Genomic DNA, 12,608 nt, shown 5'->3' with positions numbered 1-12,608 from the left:
TGTTCCTTCATTTCTCTTACACAGAAACCCACGGAATCATTGGTTACATGGTTTAAAAAAAAATGTCAGTGATGCTTGAGAGCTTTCATATCTCAAGGCTGTTCTGAGAATGGAATGCTTTCAGTGTGTCCTTTTCAGGGGAATGAAAGGCATTACGTGGAAGGCCAATAAAGAATGCTTTGTGAAACCACCCTTTTGCACGTCACTGAAAATGGTCAGAACAGCACAAAAGTCCTGGGAAAGTGATTTTTAAAAATAGGATGTTTTGTTGTAAGTGCTTGGGGTGGACAGATATTTTTTAATCAGATAAAAATACTGCCCATCTTAATCATATTTGGAAGAAAATAGGATGCACATTAATTACTCCAAAGATATTTATTAAGTGCCTGCTATGTGCAAGTCAAAAAGATGAAAAAGACACAGTGCTGCCCTCAGAAGTTACTGATAGTGAACACAACCTATGCATGTAAACATGATGTACACACATCAAACAGTCCTTGACACACACATCAGGGATGCTCTGGTGAGTAAACCAGATAGTTCTCTTGGAACTTATGTTACAGTTGGAGAAACCACCTGGCATCAACTTAACAAACGATGTAATTTCAGATACAGACAGGTGCTAAGAAGTACAGTAAGTCAGGGTGTTGTATCATAAATCAGCAAGATAGATACCAGATGCCTTAACAAGCCAATTAATTGGGAGTCTTTATTAATGCCAGTGGACCCAGAGGGAGAGGTCTCCCAAGTGTCTGAGCAGCACACAGAGGAAGTTTTCCCTATTTATACCTTTTTGAGCTCTTTGTCTGCAGATTTTACAAAGAGCTCTGTGTATATTATTTTTTGCAGATATAATGAACAAATGTACATAATAAAAAACACTTGGCATAAGAATATGGAAATTATTATCAGTATTAGTCTATTACGTTAGATGGCTAGTTTGCAAGGTCAGACAGTTAAGTTTTTATCTCTATTGTTCAAACTAAAACAGTTATTTTACAGAATAAGGGACTATCTGAAAATGACAGAGTTTACAATGACAGAGTTTATAGAACAAGGGACTATCTCACAATAACAGAGTAGTTCAAACAGTAGTTTTCCAAAGGAGGGATTACTGTGCTTCAAGGGAGGTATGCCAGGTGGTGACATGGATATGGGGGTGTGTGTGTCAGAAAATGCCTCTGAGGAAGTAACTTTTGAGCTAAGCATTGAAGGATAAGAACCAGCCAAAGGAAATTGGGGAGCACACGCATTCTAGGTAGAGGTCAAAGCCCTGAGATGGGAATGATCTTCGACGTAATCCCTGTGGCATGAAGGTCCGCATGGCTGGAGTCCAAGTGAGCCGGGGAAAGTGACAGAAGAAAGATCTCAGAGGCAGGCAGGAGCCTCAGAAAGGAATTTGCCTTTCAGTCTCAGTGCAATCAGAAGCCACTGGTGGATTTTAAAGAGGGCAGTGACATAGTTGGCTGTTCTCTTTTTTTTTTTTTTTTTTTAAGATTTAATGGACAACTGGGAGAGGTTAATGAGGGAAAAGGAAGACCAATGTAATGCTTTCAACAATAAAGATTAAAATTTAAAAGAAAAAAAAAAGATTGCATTGTCTGCTCTTAGGACAATGCCTATGAGGGTGGAGTGGAAGCAGGGAAACCAGAGAGGAGACTTGCAGTGGGCCAGGTGAGGTGACGGTGGCTTCGAGGGAAATGGAAGCTGTGAGAGGGAGCAAAATAGAGGACCCAGGATATATCTACAGGTTGGATATGTGGATAGAGTGGGAGGAGAGGAAGAAGGAATTTGACATGAACCCCTAGGTTTCTGGCTTGAGCAACTGGGTAGCTAGTGGTGCTATTTATGGAAATGGAGAAGATTGACGAACAGGTTTGGTGGGGAAATTCTATTTTGGAAATGTTAAGTTCAATCTGGCAGTTAGAGTACAAGTCACGATTTCAAATAAGTGGTTGGATATTAGAGCTTGGAGCTCAGGGAAGAGATCATGTAAAGAAATAAATTTGTGAGTCACCAGTATACAGGTGGTACTTTAAGTCAATAGGATTGAGAGATCACTTAGGGAGTGTGTGTGAAGGTAGACAAGAGTAGAATATTGAGTTTTAGTCATTTAGTGGTGAAGCATAGGAAGAGGAGCCAACAAAGTTTTATACATACACACACATAGAGCAGTAGATACATCCTATATAATAAAAAGCTAATATGCAAATCAACCCAACAACAGAACAACTGGTCACTATGATGCACACTGACCACCTGGGGGCAGATGCTCAATGCACTGGTGGTCAGTGCACTCCCACTTGGCTTCTGCCTGGCAAGTGCATCAGCGGTGGTGGGAGCTCCTGGACTACAAGAGGGTGCAGGTTGGGCTGAGGGAACCCCCCCTTCCCAAGTGCATGAATTTCTTGCACTGGACCTCTAGTAACTATATAACTATCCCTCTCGTTCTCACTCTTTTCTGAACTGTTTGAGAGTAGTCTGCAAACATGATGCCCCTTTACTCCTAAATACATCATAGTATGTATATACAGGGTGGGGCAAGAGTTTGCTTATAGTTGTTCATACGGAAAATAATGTTAATAAATAATAATACAAGAATAAACTATTTCATTGGCTCACAACTGTTAACCTACTTTTGCCCCACCATGTATATATATACTGTGATGTATTTAAGAGTAAATGTATGTATATATGTGTGTTTATGTATGTAAGTATATATGTGTGTGTGGAGAGAGAGAAAGAGGGATAGAGAGAATGAATGTGGATGTCATGAACACCAAAAGTTTGGAAGGGTTAAAGAGAGAGGAGAAGAACCATGGTCTAGAAGTAGTGTGTAAGAAGAGAAACTTATTGACGTAGCAAGCTCCTATTCCATCTCCCTGTTCCAAAAATCCATCCAATATGTTGCCCACAGATAGAGGATGTATTAGATGTTAAACTGATTAAAACAATGCCTGCGTTTGATCTTAGCCAAAAAGTCAAGAAGCAATAATAAAGAGAAATTTTTGGAATGTCTGAAACATAAAGAAGTTCACAACTGCCAAAACCGGTTTGGCTCAGTGGATAGAGTGTTGGCCTGTGGACTGAAGGGTCTCAGATTTGATTCTGGTCGAGGCATGTGCCTTGGTTTTGAGCACATACCCAGTGGGGCTGTGCAAGAGGCAGCTGATCGATATTTCTCTCTCATCAATGTTTCTTTTTTTTTAATAATATATTTTATTGATATTTTATAGAGAGAAAGAGAGAGGGATAGAGAGTTAGAAACATCGATGAGAGAGAATCATGGATCAGCTGCCTCTTGCACACCCCCTACTGGGGATGTGCCCGCAACCAAGGTACATGCCCTTGACCGGAATCGAACCAGGGACCTTTCAGTCTGCAGACCGACGCTCTATCCACTGAGCCAAACCGGTTTCGGCTCTCTCATCAATGTTTCTAACTCTCTACCCTCTCTCTTCGTCTCTGTAAAATATACTTAAAAAGAAAAAAAGAAGTTCACAACAGACATCAGTGGAGTAAAATAAACCTTCTTATAATATATCACACTTAAGGAGATTTTATTTTTTCTGTTCAATAAAGAAAATTTTATGTTTAAGAAACATTTGTTTCTGCTATTATGAAATATTTAAGAGGTACTTTGTGTTTTTTTTTTCCCCCAGAACAACACACCTGGTTTTACTTATTTAAAAAATACTACACACCTGGACCGGTTTGGCTCAATGGATAGAGCGTCGGCCTGCGGATTGAAAGGTCCCGGGTTCGATTCCGGTCAAGGGCATGTACCTTGGTTGCGGGCACGTCCCCAGTAGGGGGTGTGCAGGAGGCAGCTGATCGATGATTCTCTCTCATCGATGTTTCTAACTCTCTATCCCTCTCTCTTCCTCTCTGTGAAAAATCAATAAAATATATTTAAAAAAAAAAAAAATAAAAATAAAAATAAAAAATAAAAAATACTACACAGTTTTTCTTCTCGGTCTTGCATCTTGCAAAGACTCACAGACTTAGACTAGCCTCATAAGAGCTACTTTAATATGGGATTGCTAAAATTTAAAAAATAGGATCTGTGAATATAGCTTTCAGAAATTTAGATATGGAAAACTAATGTTATCAACATATGCATTACAGTGTGAGAAGTACATAAAAGAATTCTTCCTCTTTATGAAAGGATTTACTGTGGTCCATTAAATATGAATTCCCTACCTCGGCTCATCTCCCGCACCAAGAGGTCACTGGATTAATTCCAGGTCTGGACACATGTGTAGGCTGGATCCCCCGTGGGGAGCATGTAGGAAGCAGCCCATTGATGTTTCTATCAGCCCATTGATGTTTCTCTCTCTCTCCCCCTCTCCCTCCTCCTTTCTCTAAAATCAATGAAAAACATTAAAAAGTGAATTCCCTAATACCCTTATTAACCATTTAAAAAATAAAAAAGAAATTAAAGCTGTATAAATTTTGAAAGTAGTCTATTGAAGTGTGTAGAAGATATAGAAAATATGCCTGTAGTTGCATTATTTTTTGGAAACAATACACTATATTCAGCAAACACAGCTGAATATAGTTTCTTCGCTTTGGCATGTGAAACTTTAAGTGACTGATTCAATTAGGGAGAAAAAAGTCTGATGCTAAGGACCAATAACATGTAATGCTAAGTACCATTAATAGCAGAGATAACAAAAAAATGGCCCTTTTCAGTAACACGTATATAACATCTTTTGATGGTTCTTATTTCTTCATTATAATAACTAATAAAAGAAGTGGCTCTTCAGCCAGATAACCTGAAGTAGAGGACTTGACTTGAATCTTTCTTGCCACTGCCTTATGGTTAGATCTTGGCCTTTTCACGCTCTGTAAAAATAAGAATATTTTATGGCATTGTAATTATTTTGTGAATGAAATGAGAATGTGTAAATATGTTTTGAAAAATTAACTGTAAATATATGCCATTTGGAGTGTCTGAAGTAAACACTTTTGAATTTTGTTTTTCATTCCTCCATCAATTCTATCTGTGAAAGACATGATTACTATTTCCTTTGTTGAAAAAGAAGGACCAAAGACTCATTTACAAAGGCCACCTTTAATCTCTATTATCTCTGCTTGATTCTATTCTTAAATTAATGTAATAATCTGTGGTCTTTACCTAAATAACTTGGGAGGTTGTGATTTTTATTTAAAATAACTAGGGAAGATATTTTTGATGATTTTTAGAATATTAACATATTTCAGGTCTGTATAGCCTAACTGCTAATAATCATGCAAATATAGCACACGTTTATTTTCTCTCCTAACTTAATCATTTAAAACATTTTTTTTAAAGAAAGCAATTCCAAGGAAAAAAACATGGTTGGTATTTACTTAGCACTTTTGCAATAACTACATATTGTTATGACTGTTAGTAGATGTAATAAAAGTACATACATGGGGGTGATAAACATGAAAATCAGTATAGTTTTACTCCTGCGGAGTGGGAGGTGAAGGGTATTAAGAACACGGGAGACTTCAATTATGAGGTTACATACTTTATAAAACTAGGTGTTAGGTACATGATTATTTTATTCACTCTGTTTTTTGTAAACTGGACATATTTTATAAGAATGTTTAAAAGGAAAATAGTAATTCTAGCTTATAAACTGAAGAATGAACCACCAAGGGCTACGAGTGGAAGGAAGGAGACATGTTAGGAGGCTCTTGCTGTACTCCTGAAGGGTGGAGCTGAGTATCTAGCAGTTTCTGGCATAGTCCGTGTGTAACAAATTGTAGTTATTGTTGAGGTGGCTGCTATCATCATCAACAGGGCAAAGATCAAAGACTTAGGGGGACTGTGAAAAAAGAGAAACTAAAATGTTTCAAGTAGCTATGTTGTACTACGTGCTTCATTTATCTTTTGGTTTTACCTAGAATCTAGTTATAAAGAATCTAAGGCTCAGAGAAAGGCAGAAGGCACAAGGCTACATACATTTCTAATGACTCATTTTTCAATGTTATTTAAAACATACACTCTCTTCTGCCAATATACACACCCTTTTCCCGTCTAGCATTTGAAAAAAAATGCAACCATCTTTTCTCTTTGGTTCTTAAGTAGCATATTTTGAGTTAAAGTTTAATAGCTCGATACACCAAACACTTGGATAGTGTCTTATTACATGTTACAGAATACTTCTGGATCTCTCTCAATTTTTCACTTGACCCTCCTAACAACTCTGAGAAAGGGCAGTTGATCATTCCTGTTTTACAGATGGGTAAACTAAAACCCAAAGAGGCTAAATCAGAAATTTTTAAATATATATATTTTATTGATTTTTTTACAGAGAGAAAGAGAGAGAAATAGAGAGTTAGAAACATCGATGAGAGAGAGAGACATCGACCAGCTGCCTCTTGCAAACCCCTACTGGGGATGTGCCCGAAACCAAGGTACATGCCCTTGACCAGAATCGAACCTGGGACCTTTCAATCCGAAGCTCTATCCACTGAGCCAAACCGGTTTAAGCTAAATCAGAAATTCTTAATCCCTGTGAACACGAACTTCAAGAATTCCTATGTTAAATCGTTTATGACTGAGTGGGCATTTTTCTAGGTTGAGGGTTAACTTTAATTGTATTGTAAAGGAGTTCATGACTCCCCCAAAAAAAGGTTTAAGAAACAGGGGGCTAAACGATTTGCCTAAAGCCCCAGGTCACAGGGTCCTGGTGCAGCAAAGACCCCAAGCACTTTCTTCCTACCTCACACCCTGAATTCTTCTCATTACAACTTACAGCATCAACATTCCGATTAGAGATATTATCGGTGAAGTACGGTTTGTAATGTTTACTGACTGCTAAGGTGCAAAAGCTGTTAAATATAGAGAAACATCTTACGGGGAGTTTGTTCAGCTGTTGGGCACTCTAATCTACAGGGTGTTATTTTTCAAATGAGCAAGTCAAGAGCTGTTACTACCAGCGCTAGCACAAACTTGCTAACTGACACAGTGGCTATGTGACGTATTTAAGAAAGGAATCTGACACAGTGGCTATGTAACGTATTTTTACAAATGTGAGGAATCTATAAACAATAATCATGAAAAAAAACAAAAATCCTGAGACACAGCTTCTTGATCTAGAGGTGGGAAGCAGACCGTGAGCTGAGAGTGGATTTTCCTTTCCCCTGAACCGGTTACCTAACATCTCAGGATCTCCTTTCTCCCAGATGTAAAAGGCAGGATTAAAGTGGATCGCTTTCTCGGAATCCTTCCAACTCTACAGTCCTTGCAGTTTGGACAGGATTTAAAATAGGGGCGCAAATGGGTATAAACTCTTGACAAAGCCTTTTAAAATTGGCTTTATTTTCCCAATAAGAAAGGCCAAGGTGGGTGAGCGGTCATTAACCCCAAGTGTCCGGGGAGCGCACTAGACCTGCCCCTGAAGAAGGTCAAGCCTGCAGCTACCTTTGGGTGATGTGAGGGTGGGCGGAGAGAATGCCTCGGGAGGCCCAAAGGTCCAGGGGGATTTCACAGGAACCAAGGGCTCTCAATCCTACCCTCAGGAATGAAGGAAGCGGAACGCCCTGGCCCGGCCCGGGGGGGAGGGATCGGGTGGGGTGAGCGAACGTTGAAGGTGGGGCTTCGCGCCCGAGGCGGTTTCTGTACCAGCAGCACCGCTCCTCCGCGGATCCCGGGCGCCCGGCTATAGGCTGGGGCTGAGCTCGGGGAGCAGAGTCACCCTGGGAACCTCCGGGCCGCCGGGGCCACGTGACCCGGTGCGGGGGCGGGGAGAGCGCGCCCCGCCCCGCCCCCCACGCATGCGCGCGGCTCCCGGCGCTGAAATTCAAATTTGAACGGCTGCAGCCGGAGCCCGAGTCCCACACCGGAGGCTGCCGGGGACAGGAGCGCAGGCTGGGGAGAGTGGTCCCGGCCCCGGACTCCTGGTTTTCTCCAAGCGCCACCCCGAACCGGGACTCACTTCTTTCCTTTTCCTGAATTTGAACCACCGTCTCCATCGTCTCGCAAGCGACACGCGAAGCCCGGGACGATGGACCCGTTTACGGAGGTGAGGAAACCTGCGGGCGCAGCCGGGCATGACCCTCCTCGGCCCCCACACGCCCTGCCCACCTCCTGTCAACCTCCGGGACCCCGGGGCGGAGAGCGCGTGCGCAGAGCCTGCGTGCGGGTCCCGCGGGGGCCGCCGGGAGGGGCCGCGGGGCGCCCACCTCCGTGGGCCCGTCCGCGCTTTCCAGCGATGAAGCCTGGGGAGGGAAGTGTAGAGTCTGTCCCGAAAGGTAGTGAGAGGCGCCAGGTCGGCCGGGTTGTTACGGGAGCGCCCCCTGTGGAGCGGAGACCTGTCCCCCCGAGAGGGAGGGTGCGGCCCGACGGAGCCGGTCCCGCTGGGAGCGACGGCGGCTCGCCCGGCCGGGCGGAGGCGGGCGCCCGGGTGACTCACGGTTGCATGTCAACCGCCGCCGGGAAATGGAATGGAGCGGGGTTTGCGCGGTCCGCAGAGGAGCTAGGGGTGCCTCTCAGGATGCGGTTCCCCATGGAACAGTGTTGGAATGAGCTGGTGCCTGAGCCATGGCCTCCGCTCCCGGAAAGCCCAGTGGTTGCTGGGCTGGCCGCGGTGAATTTCCTCCCGCTGACCGTACACTGAAAGGGAAAGTGGTGGCTGGATGTGTACAAAGCAAGTTTATTAGCCAGGGTGGAGAAATAAACCTTTTATGTGTGTTTGTGCATGACATCACAGCAGTGGTGCGGTGCACTCCTCTTTGGTTCTGGGGGCTGAGCGCGGGTTTCTTACATTCCCACTGTGTGACGATGGGTTCTCCAGCGTGGACCCGCGGAGCCCCGACGGTTCGGGAGTTTTCCTGTGGCCAGCCGTCCACTCTCCTTTCTTCCTCTTTTTAAGGTTGTTGCACAAGCTTCAAACTGTTGTTTTTTGAATTTCTGCAAAGGGGATCTAAACATGTGTCTAAAGAACTTAAATGCTTTGGAGAGTAGTTAATACTTTTTTATTTTTGAAAATGTAGTTACACTTCCATAAGTGTAAAGTATTTAAAAGTTTCAACAGTTAGACTTGACTTATTTTCAAACAAGACCTAGCGCATCTTTGGGAGCAAAAATTAATATAAGACTCTGTCTTATTTTCGGGGAAACAGGGTACAAACAGTACAAAGATTGAAATTTCTTTTGAGAGCCAAATTTTTAAACTTAAACTTCTTCTAACGCCACTTTTCAAAATAGACTTGCCCAGGCCATGGTATTTTGTGGAAGAGACATACTCAAGGGGCCAAGAGCTGCAGTTTGCTGACCATGGAGCTAGGGCAACAGAATTTTACCATTGTTTTTTTTTTTTTTTAACCGAGAATAGAAGAAAGAGGGGCTGTTTACTTTACTTTTAAAAAGTCTCACAAAAATCCAGAACACATCTTTGTATTAGCTTTAAAAAATAAGGCTGGTTGTGCACCATATTTTTCACTTAATTGAAGTTCTAATGTATATTTTTTTAATGTTACTGACTTAGAATAGGATTCCTTAAAGCACTCCTATGTGATCTGATTTTTGTTTTTTATTTTTATTCCAAGTAACAGGAACAAAGCATTTTGAATGTTGGCTGAAAATATCACTTAAAAATGTCATTCTGAAGCCGTACAAATCTCAATTGAAAGAAACTTTATGTGAAAGAAACCTTTCATTTTAGCATGAAATGAAATATGTGTTTAGCATGCTCAGAAATATGTATTGTTTAATTTGTATGGTTTGTATTATGAAAAGTTAGGTCCGTTGCAGTTGGAATAAATGGCTTTGACATCTTTCCTTAATTGGTAGTGAGTGAGCTATTTGAATTGGTTCCAACCAGTAGGTGCTTAATTCTAGTGTTCATAACATTTTTGCACAGTGAAATGAACTGGCACACTGCCTTGTGTGAAAGGACTGAAAGTCAGTGGAAATGACTTTGTCCACGAGCATTCTTATCAGAAGCATAGAGCACGAGGATGGAGAGGCCGTTTTCTCAATGTTCCCTACCCTCCGGCAAGCAGAGCAGATGTTTTATTCATCCCAGGGATGTCAGGGAGCCAGGGCTTACTTCTCCTGGTAACTCTGGTTGAGAAAGGCGACAGCCGTCCTAAATTCTGTTTTCCTTGGTTCTCCCTGCTGCCACTGGTGCTTTCAGGCACACTCTTCTCCCTGCTCTTCTGCCTGGCAAACCCTGGCCTAGCCTCTGGCTCTCACGGATCTCCCTGCTTCGGAGGAGAGGACACCTTTCTCAGTGCTCAGCTCCCTTGCATTTACTTCTTGAGCAAGTTACGTACTTGCTGGCTGTTTTTTCCATTCAGAGCGAGTTTCCCTAACCTCAGGCTCACCCAGTAAGTGCTGAGTAAATATAGGAAAGAGCCATCGGTGCTGCTATTTTACCATCCAGTAATTACACACCACAACACACCACAGTAGCTGTTAAGACATTTTTGCAGTGTTTTCTACTAACATTTCAAATGACACAGGCATGATAAACTCTCCTGCACCCATCACGCAGCAGCACAGGCGTGTTTCACTTTGTGTCTCCCCCCCCACCACCTCCCCATCTTGTCCTTCCCTATTTGAAAGCAAATTCTAGAGATCATATAATTTCAGACTTAAGTATTTCAGTGTTTACCAACAAATGCTAAGGACTTTAAAAGCAAAACATCATCATGCCATCACAGTAACAGTTCCTTAGTATCAGGTATTCTGTCAGTGTTCACATTTCCCTGTGTCTCATGCTTTTGCAGTTGACATGAATCAGGATGTAGAAAGGTCTTTCAAGTTTTACATGGACCAGCTGGAAGTAATGACTCCATCTCGATTCATGGGCGAACAAGCAGTTTAAGCAGATGTTTATCATTATGATCTGATGTGAGCTAATACCGTGTTTCCCCAAAAATAAGACCTAGCGCATGGAAAGATAAGACATCCCCTGAAAATAAGACCTAGCGCAACTTTGGGAGAAAAAATTAATATAAGACACTGTCTTATTTTCGGGGAAACAGGGTAGCCTTAAAAAACATTATGCTGATGATATGGAGTTAGTTCTCTGACACAAGTTCTTAAAAAGAACAATTGGGTTTTGTCAAAGGAGTTTATAGCCGTGGTCAGAAAACTGCAGCTCTTTGGCCCCTTAAGTGTGGCTCTTCCACAAAATATCACAGCCTGGGCGAGTCTATTTTGAAGAAGTGGCATTAGAAGAAGTTAAAGTTTAAAAAATGTGGCTCTCAAAAGCTCTGGTGATTAGTTTGCTGACCACTGGTTTATAGCAAAGTTAAGATCCCTGACTCAGGAACCCTCGTTTGAATACTGCCTCTCCTTTCCTTAGCTACGTGACCTATGGCTTGTTAGGTAACCGTGCCTGGATTTCTTCATCTCTAAACAGCAGTAAAAACAGAGTCTGCCACAGAAGGTGGCTTTTGTTTTTGTTTCTAGGCTTTGAAAATAGTTAATGTGTGCAAATACTGGAAGTACTTAGATTAAATCCTACCTAAGTGTTAGTGATTGTGGTGTACTGTGAGGTGAATTTAAAATGATACACTTACAACATTGATGTTCGCCTCTTAATTTGAAGATCTGCCCTCGGGTGATGGTCATCCCAGTCCAAGTCATTCCAGTCCAAGACGAGCATAGGGAAAGCAGGGCTGGGTGTGCCAAGTCAGAACTTTCTGTGGAGGAACCCTAAAAGAGAAAAGGCTACAATGAATGTTCCTTGTAAAACATCTTTTCTTGTGATAAAAATAAACAAATATGCTGTTACTGTTTTGAATGGAGTCTCTCTTATTTTCCAGAATTGTGACACTCTCTGTATTGACAAAGGAGGGAATGCTACTGGAGTACACTGAGAATAATAAGTTAATTTCTGCCGCACCTGTTTTGGCTCAGTGGGTAGAGTGCTGGCCTATGATCTGACCGGACCCAGGTTCGATTCCGGTCAAGGGTACTTGGGTTGCAGGCTTGATCCCCAGTAGGGGACATGCAGGAGGCAGCCAGTCAATGATTCTCTCTCATCATTGATGTTTCGCTCCCTCTCTCTTCCTCTCTGAAATCAGTAAAAATGCATTTTTAAAAAGTTCATTTCTATTGAATCTACTCCGTTTAAGAAGGCAGGGAGTCAGTAATCCTTCTTAAGAAAATTTTTGTCACAAATGATTCAAAGTGTGTGTGGCAGACATTGCTTAGGTACTATATGCGTCAGTTATCTTATATTCATCCATGTGGATGAATATCCTGATTCTGTTAATTATCGCAATGTTTTATTTTTTATTCCTCTACTGTTTGAAGGAATGTACGTTATAAACAAAAGAACCTTTAACTTCCTGATACACCATTGTATAAGTCACATTTACTGTGTTGTTTTTATATGTATATTATTTCTTTTAATTTAATAATCTTTGGTACTTATTAGTTTTTATTTTACAGACAAGGAACTTTTTTCTCTTTTTACTTATCTACTTTATTTTTAATTTGGAAAACTTTAGACCAAAGTAGACAATAGGGCTGTTGTATACTTTAGAATGACACAATCACATTCTTTTGTTGTGACCCATTGCTCATAGTAACTGAAGGTACAGTGACTCACCAGCATTCTAACAGCCTGGGATGGAATGTGGGCATGTCCATG

The 12,608-nt window shown here is 41.8% G+C and overlaps 1 protein-coding gene, 1 long non-coding RNA gene and 1 other non-coding gene across 8 annotated transcripts in view; 1 reads left to right on the top strand and 2 right to left on the bottom strand.

Moving 5' to 3' along the window:
- Nucleotides 1-2,807: 2,807 nt before the first annotated feature.
- LOC118714650 lies at nt 2,808-2,993 on the bottom strand. Its single transcript, XR_004986649.1, has one exon. It is a non-coding gene; the product is annotated as a U2 spliceosomal RNA (small nuclear RNA).
- Nucleotides 2,994-7,719: 4,726 nt separating this feature from the next.
- ANLN (anillin actin binding protein) overlaps nt 7,720-12,608 on the top strand; it is a 50,516-nt gene continuing 45,627 nt past the window's right edge. For 3 of the 6 annotated variants that reach the window (XR_006741006.1, XR_006741007.1, XM_036429847.2), the window contains exon 1: nt 7,726-8,021. Coding sequence is in view for 4 of the 6 variants with exons in the window: in XM_036429847.2 (XP_036285740.1) it covers nt 8,004-8,021 (18 nt within the window). In the remaining 2 variants the exon portion in view is untranslated. Of the gene's footprint in view, nt 8,022-12,608 lie in introns of all 6 variants that reach the window. The other 3 variants (XM_036429850.2, XM_036429852.2, XM_036429849.2) reach the window with 3 other exon arrangements.
- Nucleotides 8,228-12,608, bottom strand: part of LOC123651977 — a 47,454-nt gene continuing 43,073 nt past the window's right edge. The window contains exons 2-3 of the long non-coding RNA XR_006741009.1: nt 11,530-11,665; nt 8,228-8,908 (exon numbers count right to left, since the gene is read on the bottom strand). This is a non-coding gene — a long non-coding RNA (uncharacterized LOC123651977). The remainder of the gene's footprint in view (nt 8,909-11,529; nt 11,666-12,608) is intronic.

The sequence above is a fragment of the Pipistrellus kuhlii genome, unplaced genomic scaffold (genome assembly GCF_014108245.1).
Source record: "Pipistrellus kuhlii isolate mPipKuh1 unplaced genomic scaffold, mPipKuh1.p scaffold_m20_p_10, whole genome shotgun sequence".
Lineage (NCBI taxonomy): Eukaryota > Metazoa > Chordata > Mammalia > Chiroptera > Vespertilionidae > Pipistrellus > Pipistrellus kuhlii.
This window is presented reverse-complemented; position numbering and strand designations above follow the sequence as displayed.